The sequence below is a fragment of the Coturnix japonica genome, chromosome 9, assembly GCF_001577835.2.
Source record: "Coturnix japonica isolate 7356 chromosome 9, Coturnix japonica 2.1, whole genome shotgun sequence".
NCBI classification, from domain to species: Eukaryota; Metazoa; Chordata; class Aves; order Galliformes; family Phasianidae; genus Coturnix; species Coturnix japonica.
Genome location: NC_029524.1, coordinates 7,853,275 through 7,878,637, shown reverse-complemented (window position 1 = coordinate 7,878,637; position 25,363 = coordinate 7,853,275). Strand labels below are relative to the sequence as shown.

At 35.9% G+C, this 25,363-nt stretch overlaps 1 protein-coding gene across 1 annotated transcript in view; it reads right to left on the bottom strand.

The window, feature by feature from the left end:
* Positions 1-25,363, bottom strand: part of COL4A3 (collagen type IV alpha 3 chain) — a 50,509-nt gene that overhangs the window by 20,594 nt on the left and 4,552 nt on the right. Inside the window, exons 2-27 of the mRNA XM_015871391.1 lie at positions 18,933-18,989; positions 16,589-16,678; positions 15,878-15,922; positions 15,346-15,390; positions 14,978-15,040; positions 14,256-14,309; positions 13,725-13,751; positions 13,056-13,133; positions 12,074-12,136; positions 11,559-11,594; positions 11,391-11,432; positions 10,014-10,091; positions 9,225-9,287; positions 8,912-8,968; positions 8,646-8,690; positions 8,305-8,358; positions 8,023-8,064; positions 7,500-7,584; positions 6,824-6,859; positions 6,336-6,500; positions 5,181-5,273; positions 4,603-4,698; positions 4,174-4,244; positions 2,913-3,101; positions 1,837-2,005; positions 672-764 (exon numbers count right to left, since the gene is read on the bottom strand). Coding sequence (XP_015726877.1) covers positions 672-764; positions 1,837-2,005; positions 2,913-3,101; positions 4,174-4,244; positions 4,603-4,698; positions 5,181-5,273; positions 6,336-6,500; positions 6,824-6,859; positions 7,500-7,584; positions 8,023-8,064; positions 8,305-8,358; positions 8,646-8,690; positions 8,912-8,968; positions 9,225-9,287; positions 10,014-10,091; positions 11,391-11,432; positions 11,559-11,594; positions 12,074-12,136; positions 13,056-13,133; positions 13,725-13,751; positions 14,256-14,309; positions 14,978-15,040; positions 15,346-15,390; positions 15,878-15,922; positions 16,589-16,678; positions 18,933-18,989 — 1,936 coding nt within the window. The remainder of the gene's footprint in view (positions 1-671; positions 765-1,836; positions 2,006-2,912; positions 3,102-4,173; positions 4,245-4,602; positions 4,699-5,180; positions 5,274-6,335; positions 6,501-6,823; positions 6,860-7,499; positions 7,585-8,022; positions 8,065-8,304; positions 8,359-8,645; positions 8,691-8,911; positions 8,969-9,224; positions 9,288-10,013; positions 10,092-11,390; positions 11,433-11,558; positions 11,595-12,073; positions 12,137-13,055; positions 13,134-13,724; positions 13,752-14,255; positions 14,310-14,977; positions 15,041-15,345; positions 15,391-15,877; positions 15,923-16,588; positions 16,679-18,932; positions 18,990-25,363) is intronic.

Here is a 25,363-nt window from a genome sequence, read left to right as displayed (position 1 = left end):
GGGCAGTTTTAAGGACTGCTGTTCTATAAAATCAAATCAGAGGCCTTACAGTTATCTTCAGTCTCACTGCAATATTTAGAAGACCAGCTGTCGGAAAAGCATCTCTCTAAACCCAAGCCCCGAACCCACCCATTAAGGAAACTGAGGATCACTCACAATATATTAGAACAATGTTTAATAAAGTAAAAAAAAAATAAAAAAAAATAAAAAAAAAAATTGAGCAAGCTTGTAACTACTGTATGAGATTTTGTTACTGTCAATACTGGGGGCTTAAGAATGCTTCAAACTAATTTTAATTCTTCTCTTTTGAGGACTGCAGGAATTGCTGTGTATTTTCGATTAGACATTGCAAAATTATGTCAGAATGCCTTTTAAGATATATGAGCTACAACATACACACCTAAAGTTTCTGTTTCTTGGTCTTGCTTAGACCCTTCACTGTACTGCACACTGTGGGTATGGCCCCATGTGCCTTTTCTGTTCATTTTTTTATGCCCACTTCCCCTAATTTTCTTGAAACTCAAGGATACAGCTTATTCCTTAGTCTCTGCATCACAGAAATTCTTACATTTCTCTCAAAATAAACCAACATTTTTATCCAGCTTGAGACGGTAGAGAAAGTCCAATCAAATCATCAAATCAATCAAATCACATTACTTAAACTTACTCACCAGGCACTCCTGGGGGTCCGGGTAAACCATGTGGTCCTTGGGGTCCTGGCAATGCAGGCAATGGAGCTATCCTACTTGTCTCTCCTTTCAGACCTTCAGGAAATACACTATCAAAGTCTTACAGTTTGAAAATGTTAGGCATTTAAAATATTAGCAAGGAATCTACTCAGTTAAAAATGAAGTCTTCTGTAGTTCCCATACTTCCGAGTATCCTTCAAATCCTGACTTAATACAGGGGAATAATTTTATTGACAGTAAGCCCATCTCATGGCTTCCTTTCAGCCCTCCTGCAGTCTGGTGGAAAACCAGAAAAAAGAGCACAAAATGATTTCAAGTAGGAAATAAAACTTATTGTCAATACCAACAATGACTGCCCTCAGATCAGATAAAAAGAAACAAAACTAAAAACCCCACAACCAGCAATGTCTCCAACAGAGATTTATGTAGATTTCTTCATATGTGGAGCAGTGTGACAAACTGAGATTGATGAAGGCTCAGACAGATGAACTCTGATAATTTCACCTCTTTCGATAACAAATTCACATCTTAAATGAGTCAACAGCTTAGGCATACGGAATCCAACGAATCTGAAGCACTAAGCTTCAGAATCCCAAGGATCTAAAATTCAAAAATTCTCCTTATGAAGTGACTTGATTCTATCTTGAATACATCTCTCCTGTTCAAGTTCTCTCAGATCATGCTTGCCTTTAAATAAACACACTGATGATGCTGGCACTGATTTGATCCCTTCTATTTTCCCCAGTGACTTAGCTCACACTGATAACTGGATATATAATTAAGGGATCTTTTTTTTATGATGAAGTTGGTCAAGCACTGGAACGGGCTACTGAAAAATGAACAGTCTTGTTTCTTGGAAGTTTTCAAGCCTTGACTGGATAATCCTTTGAGGAACTTGTTCTAATGTCATAGCTTACCCTTCTCTGACCAGGATTTTGGACCAATGAACCTGATAGGGTCCCTTCCAACCTCAGCTGTCTTATGACCCTAAGATTTTTGTTTCTAGTGGGACTGAAGCTGGAAGAACGCAAATCTCATCCTGAGAAAAACTTCCTATTTTTCATAATTTATATCTTTTTATTCAGTCTATCTTTGCAATTGAAATCTTTATCATAGGTAAAGAACAATAAAATATTAAGCTACAAACCAGCTTCTCCAGGCAATCCATGTGGACCAGGTAATCCTTTAGAGCCTTTGACACCTCTTATTCCTTGTGGTCCATATCCTGGCAGTCCAGGAAGCCCCATCTCTCCAGGAAGACCAGGGTTGCCAGGCAATCCAGGTTGCCCTCTATCTCCTTTTGAACCAGCCAATCCCTATTAATGATTATACATGTCTGCATCCCACAGATTACTTGCTTTTCACGCTAACTTTCAAAACAAAATGCCTGACTATCTGTAACTGTAATATCACATTATTTCAGCAACAGAACAACTCTGTTAACTGAGGAGGACTTTTATGACTGAATTATTTGTGATCAACAGAATATGAACTTTAGAATCAATGGTTACAAGCACAGGGCATTCGTTCATCCTTTTTATTAAAAGCGAAATAGTACCAGCTCAATTTTCAATCACCGTGGCATTACATCCAACTATTATTTTTCATTTTTCAAAGCAACATTTGGGAAAAAACAAAATCTCAACATTGATTCTCCTTGAATAGAATGAGGTCAAGTTTAAAGGGAGTGATATCTGAATTGCTTTTACAATTTCTCAGCCAACACAGCACAATGATAATTGCTAGTTTTTGTTTCTGCTGAACAAAGACCTCTGTCCAAACAATCCTAGTCTTACAGTTATTCTCAAACCTTTTGTGGTTTCTCTCAGGCCTGATTGGAGATTAACTCCTAAAGACCAAACTGGAATCATCTGGACTTCTTATTTTAAGCAATGTGAGTAGACAGAAAAAAATCTTTTTTGTTTGTTTTTGTTTGTTTTGTTTTGTTTCATTTATCACAGAAATCTAAGACAGTGCTGAGGCTTTTCAGCAGCATGCATCCACACCAGGCTCATGTCTGTATGGTATTACACAAAAATATTTACTGTCATTCTTATGTTTTCGCTTGGGATTTGTTGCTATAGATGAGCATAGTACATCTAAGTCAGGGAGAGGATATTCAGCAGAAATATCATAATAGGTAAAACAGATTGTAATGTAAGATAAAATTGTTGACTAAGCTTTTCATGAATTCTGTATTCACTACAGACAGTGCATACTCACCTCTTCACCTTTAGAACCTTTGTGACCCTTAGAGCCTGGTCTTCCCAGAATTCCACTTGACCCTTTTCTTCCTTTGTCCCCCCTGGTTCCTGGATCTCCTTGCTCTCCTTTTGGTCCTTCTGGATACACATACCCTGGCTCACCTTTTGATCCCTTACGTCCTTGATCTCCTTTAAAACCTGGAGGTCCCTAGAAAAAAAAGCCATCATAAACTTTCAGTGCTAGACATGTCAACTGTTTTCAAGTGGGTTTTTTTGTTTGTTTGCTTGGTTGGTTTTTAGTAGTATTCAAATTGAATACCTGAGAATGATTCTCCTTATTCTCATCTCCACTTACTAAAAATGCACACTTTCATTATTGGCACAAATAAGAGTACAAGAAAATATCTTCAAATCTGAGATTTCTTCTCCTTGTGGGACTCTCTCCCTAGGGACACTGCCATAGTTGGCTATCTGTAGCTAATTTCAGTGCTCTTTCCTTGACCCCTCAAGGCATAATGTAAAGCTGAAAGCACACTGAGATCTAGCGACCTTGGGCTCATGAAATCTTGGAAGCTGCAAAAAGAAACATTAGTAGGCTCTTCCAGTTACAAATCTGTATGCCACCACAATATATATTTGTGCATGTCAGTTTGATATTGGACAGTGTCTACTGTACTTTCCTAAGAATAATTATTACTACAGGCACAAACTAGAACAACCAAGTGCCTTGTCTGTGGTAGGTGCCTGCCAACCCTCTTCAGCAAGTTTCCCAAGAAGGAATGTCCTTTGTACCAGTAAATGGGGCATTATGAGTTTCTCAGTACAGCCAGGGCTTTGGTAAGTCTGGACTTGCCAAGATATGCTGGACACAAGAGAAGTGAGACAACTGAAAAAAATCACAGCAGGTAAAATATAAAGCAGACACAGACAGACAAAATTGTGCATGCTTAACAGCCACTGCCATGATTATAGTATTATGTAGATGAACAGAATCTTGACTTCCTTTTCACCAGACTAGACAGCCTAAGCATTCTCAGCTTCTCATTATAGGACAGGTGTTCTAGACCTTTTACCAGCGCCGTTGGCCTTGTCTGGTCAGTTTCAAGTATCTTAATATCCTTTTGCTATTAGAGAGCCCAGAACTGCACACAACATTCAAGGCAAGGTCACAACAGAAAACTGTTGAAATCACCTAGTGTAACAGCATGTAACACCAGCTGTGACATTTATATGAAATTATTATGGGATCTGAAAAATAATCTGAAAAATGCAAGTCTTACTTGAGCTCCTGGAAGCCCTGGTGCACCTGGGGAACCTGGAGCTCCTTTGGGACCTGGTGCTCCATCTCTACCTGCAAAAGAAACAGCATATTTTGCAGAGGAAAAAGAAAATAAGAAAATAGATTTTGACAGCTCTGATAATTACACTCAGCACTGAATGTTACTGCCATTCACACTGATTACATGAGCACAGATTAACCTGGCTTCAAGCTGCACCTAAGCTCAGTGCACAGGCATAAATGCTTTTAGGACACAGGCTCACATCAGCAAATGGAGCTGTATTATGCATACTTATCACAACTTCAGAGCTATTTCAGGGACCCAGAATATTGCATGCTGCTGACATGCTCATACCAGTCCTGATTCTTGTGCTAAAAGTAAAATATTGCCATTTTCTACTATCCTATTAGGAACACTGAGATAATTTACCAGGGATGCCATCCTGGCCACGTGGCCCAGGAGAACCAGGAAGACCAGGTGTGCCCGGAATATAGCTGCAATCAGTGCACACACAAGCCTCATCACCTAGAAGGAATATAATAAGTTAGTTGTTCAACAGCAAGTAACTCTTAAGCTTAGCTCATGTGTTATATAATTTGTTGCAGAGGATGGTCAGTATATCCTGGTCAAAGAGCAGTAGCAGGAAATGTGATCTTAACTTCAAAGGAAGGTCACTTCAGTAAATTCTAAGTGATAGCTTGCAGAAAGGAAGCAAAACTGGAGAAGGCCAGCAACTGCCATTATGATCTACTTGTGATCTCATTCAGAGGAAACACTCTTGTGAAGAAAAGAAAAATTCTACTCGAAATCAAGACAGACAAAACCCTGTACTGACACTGAACACTTTTTTTTTGTTGTTTTCCAACTCTAATTTCTGCTCTAAGTGCTCTCAAATGTGGAAAGGCTTACTCCACAACAGTAAGAGTTCCTGGTGTCTCTGACATCTTGTTAGCCAAGTGAATACTGTACCAACCCTGAAACATAGCCAGTAAAACACAGTCACTGACCTTTCATGCCAGTGTCTCCTGGAGGTCCTGGAGGTCCTGCACACCCTGGCTGTCCAGGAAGTCCTGGTGGGCCTGTTCTAAAAGTTACTCTACCTGTTAATGAAAGAAGCATGGCACCAGTACATCAGACAATTATTCATTTCCTAAAGCAGAAATAAAGGTTCAGGGATGAGCTGGTGTCAGTATTTATTCAAGAAAGAACTACCTGGAGAAGTCCAAAACACCTTTAACTTCATATACTTGAGGATAAGTATGGCAAAGCTAAAGTAAATCTCATCAAACTGCTGCTGGATCCACCTGTCTAGCCAGGGAGGTGCATTTAAAAAGCACAGTCCCTTCTGTAGGAAATATTTACATTTTATTTGAATCAACGGAAACATAGTTCTTACTTTTCCAGAATTGGAAACTTTAATTTTAATTGTAGATTATTAATGCTGTTCAAGTATTTTTGTCAGAATTATTCTGGTGTATTTACTATCACTCTGGAAAAGACAGAAGATACACAGAGCAATACATTTGCAGGATAGATGTTTTTAAGAGAGAAAATAGAAGCATCATATCAGAAAAGGACTTGTGTAAGCAATACCATATGTAAAGAAAACATGATGCTGGTTCTTAAAGATATTTTCTTGGTTAATACACTTTCTAGAAGTGTTGTAAACTGCATCTAATCAATTGGTTCATCTATTACTTTGCTACTATTTTGTTTTCATGCTGTCAGAACTTCAAACCAGCTCTAATGCCTAGCAAGACCTATGCAGGTATCTGTATGATCTCTCTAACTTTTAGAACAGCCCTTTCTGAAGGTAGTCTTACAGAAATTCTGTAGATTTTGGAAAAGCTAATCTTAAGAACAGATTTTCTCTCATTAGTCCTTCCTGTGATTATATAGAAGTTTTTAGTCATAGTTATACAAAAAAGTGAAAAATTTTCAACCTAGGAAGTCACAATACCTTCTCCCCAGAACTTCATTAACAATGAAGCAGACCTTTGCTTTGCATGCTTTTTAATTTTCAAGAAATTTCCAAGGAAAAATTATGTTGTATAACTCAATATACACTCCATTCTTACGTATTTATATAATCTAATTAGTTAGATATGGAGATGACTCTAAATTCATTGTTGTTCATTGTGTATACAATAATGAAGCATCACCTGGTTCTCCTGGAGGACCTGGCAATCCAACAGAACCAATTCTTCCAGTTATCCCAGGCAGTCCTGGAGGGCCTACAATACACAAGCCCACCTGTCCTTTTTCTCCTTTTGCTCCTTTTGGCCCAGGAAATCCTGGGGGACCCCTCAGACCAGGTCTTGACAACCCTAACAAAACAGGAAAAAATATAAAAATAAACAAGAAATGGAACTTCAAAGCAAAGTAAAGTTTGCAGGTTGAACAAGACAAACACATTGACTCAGAGTCCATACTGTAAATCTTTTTTTCATGCTGTTATTTATTAAATAATTACAATGACAATGTAAATATATTTTAAAATGTTCTTTAATCTCTCTTCAAATACTTGTCCCATCAAAACTTTTGGGTGGCATATTTTTGCCACTTACAGTTATGTTCAAATTCTTCCAAAATTAAGATTTTCACAAAGCTGACTGGGTATAATAACAAGGTAATAAATTATTACATATACCTGGTCTACCAGCATCTCCAGGAGGACCCTGTGGCCCTGCAAAACAATGTGTTTAGAAATTTAAATAAGAAACTGCATGATATACAAGGCACTACTCAGTAACACTGACTACAATCTTTGAACTTCTGCATTCTATTCTCATTTTATCATTTATGAGTTTGGTTTTGCCTGTGTAGGTATATACCATTTACACAGCTGTTGCACACTCACTAAAATCTGGTTAAAATATATCAGTACATTTTAATTTTACAACATGGCCAAAATAAACAGAAGAAAAATAATATTATTCTAAGGTGATAGACATTAAAAAATGGCAAGAAACAATCTGTGAAAGCGAAGAAAGAGTAGAAGAACCTCCAGCAGAAGGTAAGAAGACTTACAGCCCTGACGGTTTGTCTACAGCATACATAAACAATGCTCTGATGGAATTACCCACTGAGGTCATTATAGAGAATAGAGTGAGTTTAGGTCCTAAACTCAATTAACTGCATAATGAAGTATGTCAACTTCACCATTTTTAAAAGGAATATCAGTTCTGTAATTCCATTGGAGTAATTTGGAATTATTCTTGGAAAGGCAGAAGCAAGCTTCAGAGTACTCAAAAAATCTAGCCTGCAGCAAGCCCTTTGAGTAATCAGCTCTTTCCAAAAGATTATAGTCTTAATGGGTTACTAACCAGGTATGCCACGTTGCCCTTTTGGTCCTGGAGGTCCAGGTGGTCCTTCATCACCTTTTTCACCAACTACATCATAATACTCTGTCTTAATAAAAAGATTGTAAGAAAAGAAAAAAAATAGTAAGAATGAAGACAAGTGCACAATGCCTCATACTGACCATTTAGTTAGAACAATGTGGGCATTTTTACAGCTCTGCCAATATCACACATTATTCAGCTTATTTGAAGTTATTTCTTTTTGGACAATTTGAACAGAAAGTTACCATTAAATGCACGTGGGGCCTTTAAGAAGGATAATGGAGTGGAAATGACTGAAGTCTAATAAGGTGCTGATTTTGTATCCAATTCTACTTGAAGGGAGATGCCATCTCTATGAAACACCTAGCAATAACAGTACCTCCCAGAATGATATATTCCAGTAAGAGCATCATGAGGTATCTGACATTGCCATATGAAATCAGTTGGGCTTATTCTTATTCTAGTGGTTTAGACAAATGCTATGATGAAGGTAATTCACACTTACTCGACCACAAGCTCCAGGTGGACCAGTGTTTCCTTTTACACCCTTAATTAAAGGACAGAAATTGGTTAAACTTATTTATTAAAAACAATACTTGACATGACATTTGGTATCCTCTGTCACCTCAGTACTTTGTTCATAACATTAAAGGACTTCTATTCCAGAACTGTTTCTGTTCCCAAAACAACTGTTCAGTATATATACCAATATATGTACTAATATACTAACCTTCAAACATACATTATCCTCATCCTCAAAATTAACAATAAAAGCATTAACCAATACCTTAGCTCCTTGTCTGCCAGCCAGTCCTGGTTTGCCCTGTTCACCATTTTGTCCCTGCAGGTGATAGCAGAAAATTTTATGAGAAATAATCTCTTAGCACTGTCATCAGTAAGCTTTATAATTGAAATTTTTCTTTTTTCAAGGAGATGGCAATGGCAATGTGAATGTGACTTGCTCAGAGGAAGAAATCTAAGTGAAAGATTCAGGCTAGGGTAAAGTTCCTTGCCTGCAAGCAATACTACAGATCTCACGTCCAAACCTGCCTTTATAATGGCATATTCTACCAATCCTAATCCTAAAGACTATTATTTAAAAAACATTTTGAAGGTTTCCTTCATTACCGGCAATCCAGGTAGACCCGGAGCACCTTCTTTACCAGGTTTACCCTACAAAAAAAAAAAAAAAAAAAAAAAAAAAAAAAAAAAAAAATTAAAAAAAAAAAAAAAAAAAAAAGATTTCTAGTCTGGTTTACCGGATGAAAGTTTTTGCATCTTAGAAAATCTGACTTGAAAACTGGAAAGCAAAAGTCTAACAGCTTTTCCCTGAGAAAAAATAGAACAAAACTGCTTTTCAAGGAAGATTAACATATCATGCCTTTTTCACATACCTGTGCCCCAGGTTCTCCTCGGTCACCCTTTTCACTCTGAGAATCACCAGTTGGCCCCTGTAACAAAAACACCCTCAAAATACACATATTTTTAAGTCATATTTTCTAAATTAAATACGTATTTATCTTTTTTTTTCTTTTCTTTCTTTTTTTTTTTTTTTAATCTTTAAATAGTGCAAAGATGACGTGCAACACTAGTAGGTATTCATTAAAGGTCAGAATATATATCATAATACTGGACCCTAAAGAACTGCCATTACTAGGTGATGCTGTTTGAATGTCTGAATTCATGGGATTTACTGTAGTCTCTTACCGCAAATCCCATTGGCCCTGGAAGTCCTCTTGATCCTTTTTCTCCTTTTTCTCCTTTCAAGTCCTATTATAGAGAAAAAGTAATAAATTAATTCAAAATTTAATAGGCTCACTGAACTGTTTCTGCGCTTACCGAAACATTCAAGTGTAACAAATAGGAAAGCCTCACACCACTGATAAGATCACTTAAGCATAGATAGCTCTACTTAAATAATTAAATGAAAAAGCAACTTACTATCAGCACCCCTGCCTATAGCTAGGGGTACAAAGAAAGTTAAGAAAGGCTTCCATAAGGTACAGCACCTGGAAAAAAATGGTCCAGGAGTGCACACCCTCTCTAGTGAGCAATACAGACAGCTGGTAACAGCAGATAAGCATAAGGCTGTGGGATTCAATAACTTTTTTTTTTGCCTCAGTCTTCACTAGAGCATGCTCTACACACAGCCCTCAAGCAATGGTTCAGATGGTGGGAACCTGGGGAGCACTGTCTCTCACTCCATAAGTTTGCAACTGCCCGAGGAGCCTGAACATCTGTATGTCTGTGGGTCTTGAGGGGGTGTACCCCCAGAGTCCTGAGGTAACTGGCTGATACAGTCACCAGCCTGCTCTCAAGGATACTTGAAAAACTGAACAGACACATTGTAAGAAAAGCTTAGTAACTAACGATACTGAAAAAGTTACAGTAGGTGAAAATAAATGTTACCAGGATAGTGAAGATAAGGATATCCTTGCACAAAGTACAAGACAGTAAAATGGTTTATCTGAACATAGCCTTTGACTATTTTACTACCGTCATGTTGTCTGGTCCACTTAATGTCACGATAACAGTTCCTGGTGGTCCAGGGGGTCCAGTTAATCCAGTGTCTCCCTTAAAAAAAGGTGGAAAAATGAAGCAACTACAAGTTTTTGTTTGTTTGTTTGTCTCAAATTACTACTGCTATACGTTTGAAATTGTGATTTTTTTTTCTGTCTTTACAGAAAAAAACAAGCAACATTTTAACATTTGTTTGCTTGCTTTTTAGCCAGAAAACATAAGACTAGTATTACAGTCTCTCCTAGGTGAAAAATTTAAGAATGTGCATACTGCCCTCTTTCAAAGAATCTAGAATTAGCATAAAGAGTATCTCCTTACAATTATCATCATTTTTCTCCCAGTTTGATCAAGACCGTCAATAAAAATATATGAAGTGTATTTGGTGACATCCTCAGAACTGTAGTCCCATACTACAAGGAGATCATTATAAAATATTGCTGACAGGTAAAATCAGTTTTTGTATCAAACATTAATATCAAAGTACACTTTCCACTGAGGTACTTTTAGAACAGGGGAATTCCTAAATATGCCTTTTCCCACAGAGCTCAACAAAATATTATCCATGAATTTGAGTGATTTTAAGCCAAGGGAAAGCCATTGCAAGTACCTGCATGGTAATAGCAAGGAACGCTTCATGAATCAATTGTATTTCTAAACATTATGCCAGGAACCTTCTAGCATGCCCCTAAGAGTAATTATGGAATTAAAATCAATCCCACTGTCAGTGATGTTTCAGACCACAGCTGAACCCATGCAAATCCATTAGCCTAATTCTGAGATGACCCAAGTTCTTAAAATGATGCTGTAAGGGCAATCAGACTGTCTACTCTTATCCTCCAACTGCAGGCTGAGGTAATAATCTTTGTCATTTCTATGCATGTAAATTATATGGCATATAACGTAAGACAACAAAAGAAGAATCGTCCAATTTTTTTCCTCAAAATCTGGGAGGTTTTCTAGCATCATGAGAGCTGAAACAAAAAATACATTGGCCATAAGAAACTGAGTCTACAGATGCTCTATATTTACCAGTGTTTACGTGCTTGGATAAGCAGTTAGGAATGCTGAGCAAATAAAAATGATATTGATATATAAATGACACATTAATGTGATGAGGTAGTAAATATTAACTTCTATCTCCTCTTAGGTTTCTACTCTTCTATGGTAAGTTTGTATCTTCAACTCTCATGATAAAACAATTTGTCCTTATATGATGCCATGTTTCCATCTTCCAGTAAAAGACTACCACACATACACTGGAAATTTTTATTCACAATATCTACTTTTCCAAATATTTCACCATAGTATATCAGAAACAAAATTTTAAAACATTTTAAGCATTCATGCAAATACCTTTCTTCCTTTGGTTCCTATTACTTTCATTCCCATAAGACCCTATAAAAACAAACAAACACAATTCGGAGCTCTTTACAGAATTTATTTTAATAACACTCATAGAATATGAAAATAGATGTTACACATATTAGAAAGCTTTCATTTTCATTACCAATCTGAGACTACCTTAGGTCCAGGAGGTCCTGGTCTCCCTGGTATTCCCTACAAAAAAAAGGAAAAGAAAAACTCACTATGTAAAAAAAATATGGTATTCACAGCAACATAGGACCCCTGAAGTTCCCAGCTTTCACCCGAGTTATTTTACTTTCTTTCATTTCTTCTTTCACCATTACTACTGCAATTTGTTGTGAGGTAAAGAGACAGTAGAGTTTACATGGCCTGATTGCCAACATAAATCTCTGTAACAGTTATTTACATTAGTATTTAATGTTAATTTATGGGTAGTTATTTTGAAACTAAAATTAGTGCCTGCTTAGACAAGGATATGTCTGAAAACATGGGAATTATCAGGCATTAAACATAAACAGAAAAAAAAAAAATAATCAGATGAATGCAGAAAGGTACAGATTTCACAAATTCAAGACACTAAACTTCCAGTGAATCTGAGAGTCAGATAAGTCCACAGATTACTTTGAAAATCAAAGGTTAAAGTAACACGTGAGATATAAGATCATACTCACTGAAGTTCCCGGGAGACCCCGTGGTCCAGTTTCCCCAGGATATCCTTGAACACCCTGAGCACCCTGCACATTAAAACAAACAAACAAACAAAAAAATACAACAAACCAAACACAACATGAATAAATGTCCTAGCAAGATCATGAGAAAATCATAATGCTAAGTTCATCAAACTGAATAACAGAGGAGAAGCACTGTCTCTTGACTTCCTTTTTATGTCTCAAGATAATGCAGAAGTATAACTCCATGTTTTGAAACACAGAATACACGTCTGTTCTAAAACTAAACTACGCTAGTGTATAATACCTGTTTAATGCAACAGTGGACATTCTAGTTATCCATGTAGTCCTACTGTTAGACAAAGTAAGCCTGCAAGCTTTGGGATATTCCATGCAATAAATTCTATACTTAAAAGCTTCATTTTTGAAGAAATGGGAAATTTAAAATATTATTTTTTTCAGTTTAGTCAGTTGTTCTTTGTTTATACTAGCAATCAAAATAAATGCCTACTCTGCTTTCTTCTATTAACCTTGCTGTTCATGAGAAAAAATATAGATCAGATTGGTTTTGTTAACAGTCTTAGAGAAGTTAAACCAATTTTACTTCATGGGGAACTTTTCACTATTTCTAAAGTAATTTTTCTCGTCTGCAATCTGGCTTTCTCATTTTTATTTAACCAATAGATAAGGAAGACTTAATAGATAAGGATGACAAAATAATTACTATTATTCTGGTGTACTCTGTGTTGAAAAGTCAGAAAAAAAACTTCTGATAAACTCTGTTTGTCAGATTATATTAAGTTAATAATTTTAAAAATATGGTTATTTTATGTTATATGTTATTTTGTTCAGAAATGAGTAATTCTAAAAAATACTGCACATATATAAATACATAGTACATAAAAATAATTATACGGACACATGTATATACATACAACTATAGGCGTATATGCACATCTCACAGCAAGAGTTAACTATACATTACCTGAGGTCCAGGCATTCCTGGCAATCCAGGATCACCTTTTGCACCATATCCTTGGTCATATCCATCTGCAGGGCACCCCTGGACAACCAGATAAATCAGATAGAAAGATACGCTTGTAGAACTTTTTACTGGATCTTAGGCTTCAAATCTTATAACAAAGTATATAGGAAAATAATCAACATCAGATCTGTGAGACAATGATAAGTGTCCACTACAGATAATTCTATATTTTAAAATGATTTTATTAAATGAAATATAATTTTTTTAGGCATCCAAGTTCTCTGTATTAGGAGTAGTTTTCATTTCAGATCTACTTTGTCGTCCTATCCACAGTCCTGAACATTTTTTCAGTTTTTCTATACTTTTTTTTTCCATCTTTAACATCTTTCCAGTGCATTTGTAGCTTTCCATGTGAATTCCATAAGCTATTTGAGGAGGGGCTTAATTCTTTGTGTGCTTGAAAGACATAAATTCTTAACATCCAATAAATGTAGTTAAAGGAACAGGGAAAAAAATAATACAGTTTTGAATGAGAGACAAAATTTGTTGTACTTCTGGAATATAAACCTGTTTTCTGTGAATGATGACATCAAGTACTCATTTCCAGCAGCAAACATTAAGTCTTGATTTCCAATAACTATTTCAGATAATATGGTGTAAATGACTGACCTTATCTCCTTTGATGCCAGGAATACCCTACAGAGATGAACAACCATATTACTAAAACAGAAAAGTAAGCAACAATGGTGAAGGAACACATCACAAATTCTCTTTAAACTCAGTGCTCTTTAAGTGATTTATTTTCACAAACAGAGTGTTCTGTTATTGGCTTAAGTAGGCTGTATCCTCAATGATATTTAGGTATGAACTGAAAATGGAATCTATTTAAATACATCCTGTACACCTTTAGAGATGTGTTAAATTCTCATGAGTACACCTCGTGTCATTATAGAGCTAATATCAGACAATGAATTCACATGCATTCACTGCCAAAAAAGTTGAGGCCTAACATACAGCAGATTAAACATCAGTTTTACATTTTGTTTCTTTACTGCACTCTATTCATTATTAACAAACTGGGGATACTTTTATATTTCAACTGTTGTCAGTATCATCTGACATAAGGCTTTACAAAACTCCTTCACTGAGTGTCTCTATGCAGTAAAAATACATACAATCATGAATTTCACAGACACCTACTGGAATGCCTGGAGCACCTCTTCTACCTGGAGGACCTGGGAAACCTCGATCACCCTGAAATTAAGAGCAATTGTTAATGCATCTTATTATTATTATAGCAAAAGATGTTTTCTATACAAAAGAGTTAGTTACTACACTAAATTTATGAGTTGGATTACTATCACATTAAAAGAAGTGGCATAGCCTGACCTTACTGGTCAGAGATAAGGATTTATTAGCTAAGTCAGACTAGTTTTCTGTTTCTTTATTAAATGTATGATTTTCCATGAAAGGCATTCTTCTGATGCCCCCTTTCAGATGGAATTCTTTCTTAATATTAAATTTTTATATTAGTTTCTCTTGGGATTTATGAATTGGCAGCTGCAAGTTAGATACAGGTAAGATAAAATGAACTAATTTCCTCTTCCATTACTCATGTTAAAAGACAGACTGTTCAGGCAAAGTTGATTAGGTCTTCTGGACTTTAAGTGAAATAATTTTTTGGTCAAAATAACAAACATAATTCTTATCAGCACAGGATGTTAACTTGTATTCTTTAATTATGCTTACACAAAGACAGTGCTCCTCCTTCCATTATTAACTGCCATGACTTAATTTTTTTTTCTAGTCAATAAAATCACAAACCAAAACAAACCAAAATTGTTGCATATTGGGGGAAAAAGTAAGAATGCTTTGTCCATTCTGAAACAGCCAATCACAATCAGAACCAGCTTGGTTTGTACCTTTGTGCCGTTGCAACCTGGAACACCTGGGCGCCCAGGGGGGCCAGCAATTCCTGGTTCACCCTAAAAAACATGTGTGAAATTGACACAAACTTTTTTTTTTTTTTTTTTTTTTTTTGCACATTCATATTCCCTTACAGCAACACTGAAACCATTTGTGCCAGAAGAGTGTTTCACAAGACCTGATAGATTACAAAGCGTTCTGAAATCATTACAATAAGTAAGAATCGACAATGCTAAGACTTTTATCTCTAGATAATATCAATTCAGATATTGACACTGGAGTGAGTATGCTGAGTTGAGAGTAATTGTTTACTGAAGAGTATTTCAAGAGAAAAATTTGATGAATCAGATTTATTTTTACTTACTGGAAGACCTGGGGGACCTGAAAATCCAGGTATTCCTGGGACTCCCTAATCATAAAAAAGAAAACAAAAAAAAAAACACAGTAGAATAACATCACTGATATTAAGGAAAATCTCATCATGAGTTTTCCTTTTTGTCATATTCATAAATAGAATGAATGCAAGTATAGTTCTACGAAAACATTATCATTACTTTAACTTCCTTAACCCTTCTGACTACACAAGTATATTGTATAACACGCTGTCCAGCTTCTCATCTACCAGAGCACGCACGTCCTTTTCTGCAGGGCTATTCTCCAAAGGTTCTTCTCTTGGCCTGCAGATGCATCTGGGATTGCACTGACCATGGTGCAGTACCTTGCACTTGGCCTTGCTGAACCTCTTAGGTTCACATGAACCCATTTTTCAAGTTTGTCTAGATCACTTTGGAAGGCATCCCTTCCTTCTGTCATATAAACTCATTTTTCACAAATTACTGTTAACTTTAAACAAGATATTTAATATACATGAGCTTGTTTAAAACAGAAGTACTTACCCGTATACCTTTGGGTCCAGCTAAGCCCATAAGCCCTGGTGAACCCTAAACCAGAAATGAACAGCCACATATTTCAATATAATAGAGCAAATGCATAACAGGGTATACAATATTTTCTAATATTAGTACAAACATGTGCAACTATGTACATTAGTACATACATGCAACTATGTAAATACATTTGGGCATTTCAGCAAGTAAGCCTAAGTCACCAAAGTCATTTTCCTCAGACTTCAGGTAAGTAAAAGGCATTTCCTAGGCAGAACAAGATTTAACTGAAAAAAAGTATTTTGCTTCAGGTTTTCTTAAATCTACTTTTTATTCTTTGCCTTGATAATAGATTGTTTCCCTTCTTTCTAGCAACAAATGCCAGAGCACACTGCTTAAGCAAAATTGTAGTTATGCTACTATAATGTATTTAGACATATGTTCCTTGCCTCTGGCAGGTCAGTCCAAGACCTTAAGCACTGATTCCTGGAAAAATGACAACAAAAGCTGATATTTGTATCACCTACTTCCAGTCATTCAAAAATGAACATTGCAGCTTCTGACCACATAACATCAATCACTAGACTGGAGATTCCTGAACACATGGTTTTGGTGTTGTGTTATTTTTTTCTGTTCTTTTTTAAAATAATTCTTTATCCAGGCATATCTTACTTCCACAGTCAAGCACAAATCTAGTGTCTTTCTCTTACCACTGAAACCTACCTTTGGTCCTTGTGGTCCTGGAGGCCCTTCTGGACCTGGAAAGCCTCTATGACCAGGTGGTCCTGGAACACCAGGGAAGCCTTTTTCACCCTGCAAATGTTAAGAAGTCTTGAAAATATTGCTGATTTTTCTTTCTGATAACTAATTTATAAGAATTCATTACCTCTGAACTTCTATATCCGTGTCTACTACTGTGGCAGACAGATTACCCTTGCCCATACTGACCTGGTTTCTATATAGGCTGCATAAGGAACATTAGAAGACATGAGTACTCAAGTTTTCACGGAGTACTGAATTTAACTGGCAGCATGTGAAGTTTAAGAAAGTAGTTGATACATATTTCTCGTCAATATTTCTTTACTATGTTTAACACTTTAAACAGGAGCAGTTTAGCATGACCCATTTTACTTCTACCCATTCTATGATTCTATGACTTCACTGAAGAGTTAACTATTCAGGACTGTTCATATTGCAGCGTGAGATGGAAGAGAGGATGGGGTTATTGATTTCTTTGGAGTCTATTTTCCTACTGTTTTATCAGAGGGAACTTACACACACAAAAAGCATTTTCAATTCTGCTGTGCATAAGTTATCTTACTGCTATCTTAGTATTCAATGTAGAAGATAGGCTCCAAAAAAAGTCCTGAGGATCTGAAAATACCTTGGCTTGTCCCTCCACCAATTCTCACCTCTAAAAACCTCACTGTATTTTAAATATTATCTGAATTGTGAATGTATATATATACACATACATACATACACACACAGAAAATAATCCCAGAATATTTAATCACAAATAAAGGATGAAGATGGCATTATGAAGTGTCTATGAGATCCGTATCACAAACAGGCATAGCTTCTTATAACAAATCATTTTTTTTTTTTTTTTTTTTCAGCCAGTGCCATCCCAAGGCAGGCAAAACGGAAATGTTGTACCAAGATGTGCCACTGGAGGGGGTGCGGTACTATCCCATAGAAAACGAAAGTAATTCTGGAACTACTGAACATAAAACACCCTTGCTGCAGTGAGCTATGGGATGCACCTAAGCTGCAGAGAAGAAATGCGTTCATCTGACCACTTCACTTGTCTCCCATTTTAGACCTGCAGTTTTACCCACACTTTTTTCTTGAAGGATCAAAAATGCCAAGATTTTTCAGGTTGGAGAGTTCCCTAATGTTGAACAGCTGTGAAAATGTACCAATGAATGTAAATCGTCCTCACTTTTCAATGCTACCTAAAAAACCACAGCATTACATACTAATTACTCAGTATAATTAAAAGGGAACTGATGAAGACACGTTGTGGGTGTTCACTCATCAGTATTTCGATTTTAGTGGCCAGGTTTTTGTTTGTTTGTTTGTTTACTTTTCACATTTTAATATGAGAGAACTCTCCTCCACCACCAAATCTAAACTTCCTAAAGGCAAGAATAGCAGTGGTGCAATATGACATACTTCATACATAATTAAAGAAGAGAAGTCAAAAGTAATTCTTTACCAACCAGATGTATTGATCAGTGGGAATGAACCCTGAGTCTATACTGACATCATGGCATGTACACGTCTGAAACCTATTGTTAAGGTTTAGTACAGCAAACACTGTGCCCCGCAGTTATCCTGAACTACAACCATGACTTCTCTAATAATGGGCCTTTCATTGTGAATCAGTTGTTGTTCAAACTACAGAAAGAGTTTGAAAGAATTTTTGGCATTTGTGTAATTCAGGTTTGTCTAAAAGCCACACTGAGCCTCTGCCAAGCAACAGGCAGGGTTGCAGTTCTGTTGCTTTTGATAGAATTGACACTGTTCTCCTGCTCCTGACAAGGTGTTTATGATCAGGACCCAGAAACTCATCTCGGTCTGTAGATTTCTCTGTTGGACACCAGTGCATTTATCTTTCCTTCAGGAACTGGAAAAGGTGAGGTCAGCGGTGGGTTCAGTTAAGCAAGGTCCAGATGCAGAAAAAGAGTACAATGAACACAATGCCGTTATGACATTCAGAACAGGAGAGCTGATGCTGCCAGGACAGTGAGAACTGAAAGCATTGGCTAGGAGTTTATTAAAGGAACCTAAACAAACATCACACAAAACTGTAAACAAGTATTAATTGATTAACATTTATAAATATTAATTGATTAAAAAATATATTTTACATTCTTCATCAGTGTCCAGAGTTATTTTAATATTTTTTTTTTTGTGAGATAATGTATTGTCTTTACAATCACCATAGACCTCACTGACAGATTACCAGCACAACGTAAATTCACTCACTATATCAACTCAACAAATGCATTGACAATTTTCCACTATAAACTAATTCTAGAAAATATATATTTGCTCTTACCTTATTGCCTTTCACGCCATCACAAAAGCAGGGGCTTTTACCTTTGCATATACAGTTCTGGGGGGAAAAAAAAAAGACAAATTCTATAATAAAATTATTTATGTCATTGGGTTTGTCAGTGAAGGACAAATGAGAACTGTTTTTGTTTGTTTGCTTGTTTTGAAGATAACAATTTAAAATGTTCATGAAGAGTGGCAATTCTCAACAGAAGAAAACAGCTCATTATTACTCAGCGCAGTGTTTTCAGACAGGTAAGGCTGCTGCTACCCTTTGAAAGGCCAAGGGGGGAAGGCCAAGAAACCATGCTTGACACCATCCAAACTATTAACATCAACACAAAGTCTAAAATTCAAGTGTTTGGGATCACAGCACTAAATGTTCATGATTCATTTTAAAATTTATAATAAAAAAGTGAAGAAAAAAAAAAGACATCAAGTAACTTGATAGAAAGTACAACTACATCAGGTAGCTCATGTTCTCAGTTTGAACAGTGAGCTCAAGTAGAGCTGCAAAACACATCTGAGATCCCCTGGGGAGTATGAGAAATGTTAACCTCCCTATGCCCTGTTCCTGCTACAGCTATAACGCAGCCAGGACCTGAGCTAGCTTAGCCCATCCAGGATGACTCTGCAGAAGACTTCCTGATGCTCAGGTAGACATATCTCAGTGCAGTAAAATAATGTAATTTTTTTATTTATTTTTTTTTTTTTTACATATTAAAACATTGTTAAGGTTATTGAAGCTATGCATCTCATACAGAGGTGGAGTACACTGTATTTGTTGTCTTTCTTTGTATACTTGAACTCTTCCCTTTGCTTTCGTAGCTTCTGCTGAACGACTTTATCAATTGTAACCCTACACAAAGAAGGTTATTTTTCAGCTTCCCTTCTCATTTTTATATATATATTTATTACAATTACTTACACACTATGGTACAGTTCCAAACAATATGAAAGTAGCAAATATCCTCTATCTATTTTAATGATATTTTTAAATGTACCATAAAATTCAGGAAAAAAAAACCAAAAAACTAACTGCATTTTCATGGGATTAAAGCCTTTAAGATAATATGATATGAAATTTCTATTTAAATCTTGAAGATAGAATTAATTAACCCCTACAGATGGTCATAATACCACTGCAGCATTGTTCCAAATGTATAACTTTTCCAGTGAAGTTCATACACACACAAATAAATAAACGAAATAAACTTTGGAGAACAAAGTCATCATCCCTGCCTATAGCAGTGGGATTGGAAGTAGATGATCTTAGAGGTCCCTTCCAATCCAAACCATTCAATGATTCTATGTAAAACAGAAGCCGTATGACTGTGTTACTTTTTATATTGTTTTAATCAGTATGATTAAAAACGTCTATCAGTTTGCCACCAGGTAATATAAATTCACCACTGAAGTTATCTGACAAGTATCTTAAGTCTTCCAGTACAAACATACAAGTATAAAGTGACAGACATCTCAAAATGAACTGAAAATAATCTATATGACAATCAGTGTTCTTGTTTCCTATTCAGTATCACTGCCTTCCAACACCAATGATTATTTTCATCAAAACAGTACATCCTACTGAGACATTTTTGGTGCACATCTGATAAGCAGCATAAAACTGATTAGTGTTCAGCTTACAAAGGAAAGATGTAAACATACAGTATGCAGTAAAGGTAGTCAGCATTTGCAGGTCCCTCACCTTTCTGCTGTATGGATCTGGTGAGTGACTCAAGCTACCACATTCTTATGGCCTGCATATTCAAATTGTACATTAACTGCAAAATCTATGAGACCCAATTACTCAGCAAACTCAATTGCTAAAGAAAAGATGTAGCTTACAAATTTAGTAGACACATCAACCCAGGAGAAGTGCAGCTTACCTAGAAAAAGTGCTTGAAGTATTCCAAATTCTCCTAATTTATTCACTCTAAGCAGGAGCACACCCTTAATGACCACCCCGAGCTCTCCTGAAGAATATACATCACTTCCTACCATTGCCAGCATTGGCTGCTTGCAATTGTATCTCCATGGACCTCAATGAAGTTGTACTTTATTTCTAATCATAAAAGTAATATCAAAAGCAGGTTCATTACAGAACTTATAAGCAAAATAGAGTTTTCAGAACATGTAGAAAAATAACTATGGGTAATTATTCTTCCACAATGGATACAATCTGTGGAAAAACAGGTATGTATGGGTACAGAAGAAACTTCTTCCTTTAACTTATAATCACAGATCAATCTAAAGTTAAGTGCAGGAACATGTAAAAGTTTATGATGCTACATAACTAATCAATGTTTTTTAACTGTTTGAAGAAAAAGAGCCTTTCTTCTTCAGAAAGTGAGAATGCTTAGAATGTGCTTGATTTGCCATTGTCTAGCTTTCAGATCAATCTACATCTCTTTGTGAACTTTAAACTAACTTTAAACTAAACTGAAAGGACCAAAGACGATTTTACATTACACAGACAACTGGCTGGATAACACAAAATGTTTTGGCATATGATTTTTACATAAGATTGGATTATGCCTTCTGTAAAGGAGCTGTGAACCAAAAAATTATTGCTCACTTACACCACTGATGTTGCCTGGTTGTCTCCACAGCCTTGTAAGATGCCTGCAGCTTCTTTATCAAAGGATCATAACACAATGATAGTACATAGGCAAGTTATAAAATGGAGACATTTCATATTAGATAATAATAGATTATTTCTCACAATAATGTCTTCATAAGTGAATGCATTACTGTAGCCACATGTTGGCTGCATGCTTTTTGGTTCTGTGACTTGAAGTAATCAACTCAATTTATTTCAAACAAGTAGATAGGAAGATGGAACTAGATTTCCAACCCAAATCTAGGCCAAAGAACAAAGCAAAGTCCGTCTATGAGCAACAAATCAAATGAATTAAGCAGTGAACCAAAATTTTTAAAAACACTGAACAAACAAAACAATGACAACACAAACAAAACAGGCAGAAAAGCCCCGTGTTGCTGAGGAAAGGATGATGAGCCAATATTTGTCCTTGTACGTCATTCCATAAAGAGGTCTAGGAGAACAGAGGAGGCAGAGTACTTGTTTTTCTAGACCCAGAGAAGAGTTGAGTAGGTCAGCTATAATTTAAATATATGAATAAATTTAAAAAGAAAAAAAAAAGGGGGAAAAAAAAACCCAAACCAAAACAAACAAACAAAAAAACAAAAAACAAAAAAAAAAAACAAAAAACCCATAACACAAATAAGTAAAACTGCACCAAAACTAGAGATGCAGCAAAGTGTGTTGCAGCAAGATCAAGTATCACATACTGTAAGTAGGATTCAGATGAACTCTATCAAAACCACACAAGATGAGTAATCAAGGCATTCAGATGAAAAGTGAGATGAAATTAAACGTGTACTGCAGGAATATAGTAATCCTGTTGAAGAAATGCTTAAATTTGCACTTTGGGCCCAATTGGTCTTTAATTTCATGAGTGAACACCACTGATTCCAGAGGTAAGTCCTGGTTAATGCAAACGAAAGATGACTGTTCAACATCAGGAATTTGAACATGAATTAAGAGCAGTGCAAATTACATCCTTAATTACACCAGGCAGTAAAAATAGCCCAGGTGTCTTCTCTCAAGTGAGTAGTGAATATCTCATTTCCTTCATCCTTCATCTAGCAGCTGATCACACTCATTATTAAAACTGTAGTCTGATTTTTCATTTAAATTTCATTTTTACTGGTATCTCACCTATCCTGTCATTGGGTTTTTATCTTCTAACTTCAAGCATCACAAAAGAAGAACTCCACTGAAGTCACTGAGACATGAAACCAGGTTTGTTGAACAAGTATTTTTATTTGTTTGTTTCGGTTTTTTTGAGTGCTAATACTTTTTCTTCTCCTTTTTATTTCCCTTTCATTTTTCATTTGCTTTCCCACCTTCTGTTCAATAACAGTATCCTGTCTATAATTTTGCAGGTCATCACAATAATCCTTTCTAAATAGAACTAAATTATCTGTTGGTTTCCAGTTTTCTAAATATTTTCCCTTAGATTCTAATAGTAATTTAAAATTATGTATCAGCAAACCAACTCCTTAAAGAGCCCTGATTAAGAATTTTCAAGACTGCTGACACACAGGGATTCCTCTTGAGCTGTCTCAGTGCAAAGCAATCACTTTACACATTCCAGCTGTGTCTATAAACCACAACTGAGCATACAGAATAATATTGCTTAAATAGTTGATGTTCATATAATGTTTAAAACTACAAAAGGCCCATTTCTCTAATGATCTCTACCATGTGTTTTCTGTTACATCTAATAAAAGTGGATGTAAAATCTTACGTTCATATTAAGTGGGAAATTTCGATTTAACAATTATCTGTGCTACAGACTTGTGCTGGAGGACGTATGCTGCACAAAGACACAGCACATCCTGAAGAGCACTATGGCACTAGGTAAAGCTTCTGGCTTGGACACAACCATGTTTTTAACAATTTGTCAAACGTGCCCAAGCAGACAATCTGAGAGCACAGCCATCTAGAAAAAAGTTCTTACTGGAAAAGCTGTATAAGAAAAATGCTTTTTTTTTTTTTTTTTTCTGAGTCTAAGATGTGCTTGTATTAGGATACTTAGCTAGACTAGCACAGTTAGTAATTCTATCCAGGCACAGTAGATACGTGACCTTGGCAGCATATTCCTCGTGCTGTACAAATGTAAATCATCATGTAGCCTACAAGGTTCTGGAGAATGAAGTCCCTTTGCTCCAAAACATTGCTAACAAAACAAAATACCACTCTCACCATTGCTATCTGTATACTAAAAGTTTTTCATGCATTCTAAGCATCAAACATGAATTCATTAAAATTATCAAAGACCACGAAGAACTTTGTGTTTTTTTAGTGATTGCTGCACCAGTACAACAAAACCAAATTATTAAGACTTCAGTAAGTATAGACAACATAGGAGATGATGAGATGAAGGAAAATATGCCAGTTCCCAAACCCTGAAATATTGTGTAGTCACTTGTGAACTGAAAGGCAGCCAGACATTCCTACCTTAGAAGACTCCTGTTAGCAGCAATGAATGCTATCAGAATTCATAGCATTTTGCCTACCAGATGAATGCCTTGCACCTGAAAAAATGATTTTGTTTCTCACTTTAGATTACAAAGAAATAAAACTGTAACTTTAATAAATAAACAGTAATATTTTATTCAGGGACACATGACCTCAGGGGATGCTGTGGAAGACGACTGTAAAACTACAGACATTGCTGTTACCGAATAAGCTTCGTTAAACACTTGTTTTGGGAACCTTGCACAGGGAATAGTTACTGAATCAATACTCCTCCTCAGGATAACGGACCTTAGAATGATGGGCATGTGCTGCTTTCAGTATGAGGTGCTAAAGAGAAGGTCTTAGCATTTCCAATCACTGGAAAATAATGTTAATATCATTTCACAGAATCACTATTTTGTGCCTAATTAACAAATACACAATTTGTGATCAATGAACATCCAACATGCACCTACCTGTATTTGATAAGAACTTCTTTACTTTCTGTTCTTAACTGAAAGCTGTCTGTAATTCTTTTGGGAAGGATCTGTTCTTCAATGTAATACAAAGATACGTTCATGATTGCATTTGCAAACCAACTGAAAACTTATGTTAAATCACTGATATGGACAAACAGAAGAAGCTGCTGTAAATTAACAATTAGACAACTTCCTATGATAGTATGGGTGCATGTGTATGAAAACTCTTTTCACTTCAGAATTTTTAAAACAGTTTTGAAAACCAAAACGCTTTTAAAACTAAAAAAAAACCACCACGTTGCATAAGAACTTTGCTTAATGCCAGTTTTATACAGTTGGCCAAATACCTTCATTATAAGTATTCATGTTTATCACAAGAAACAAGCCAACAACAAAAGCTTTACAGAGAGCTGTAAAATGGATACAAAATTTTCATTATGTTTCTGGTATCTTTTGCCAGTGTTTAAGTGGGGGTAAATTATGTATTTGAAAATAAATCCCTTAAAACACCTACAAGTTTTCTACTATACTTATCTCTTAAATTTAAAACAAGTAAAATGTTGTCATTTAGAAGAAAAGCACCAATGAGTTTTTACCAGATGAATGCTGGGAGCTCAGTGATGACCACTGATGCCTGAGATGTAGAAGCTGCCTCAATTATGCGGTGATAATATGTAATTTTTGGGATAATACTTTGTGTGCAGTTGAAACTCCCAAATGAATCTGTGGTGGGTTGGTTTTTTCCCCATGTTGTTTTTGTTCTATGAAGAGGATACAACATTATTCCCTCTTCAAACAGAAAGAATCCTGGCTTTCTTTTTCTGCTAGAACACAGGAATGTTTGATACTTCCAGTGACCAATATCTTACTTCACAGTTTCCCTAGAGTATGATGAGGCCTATCAGCAAC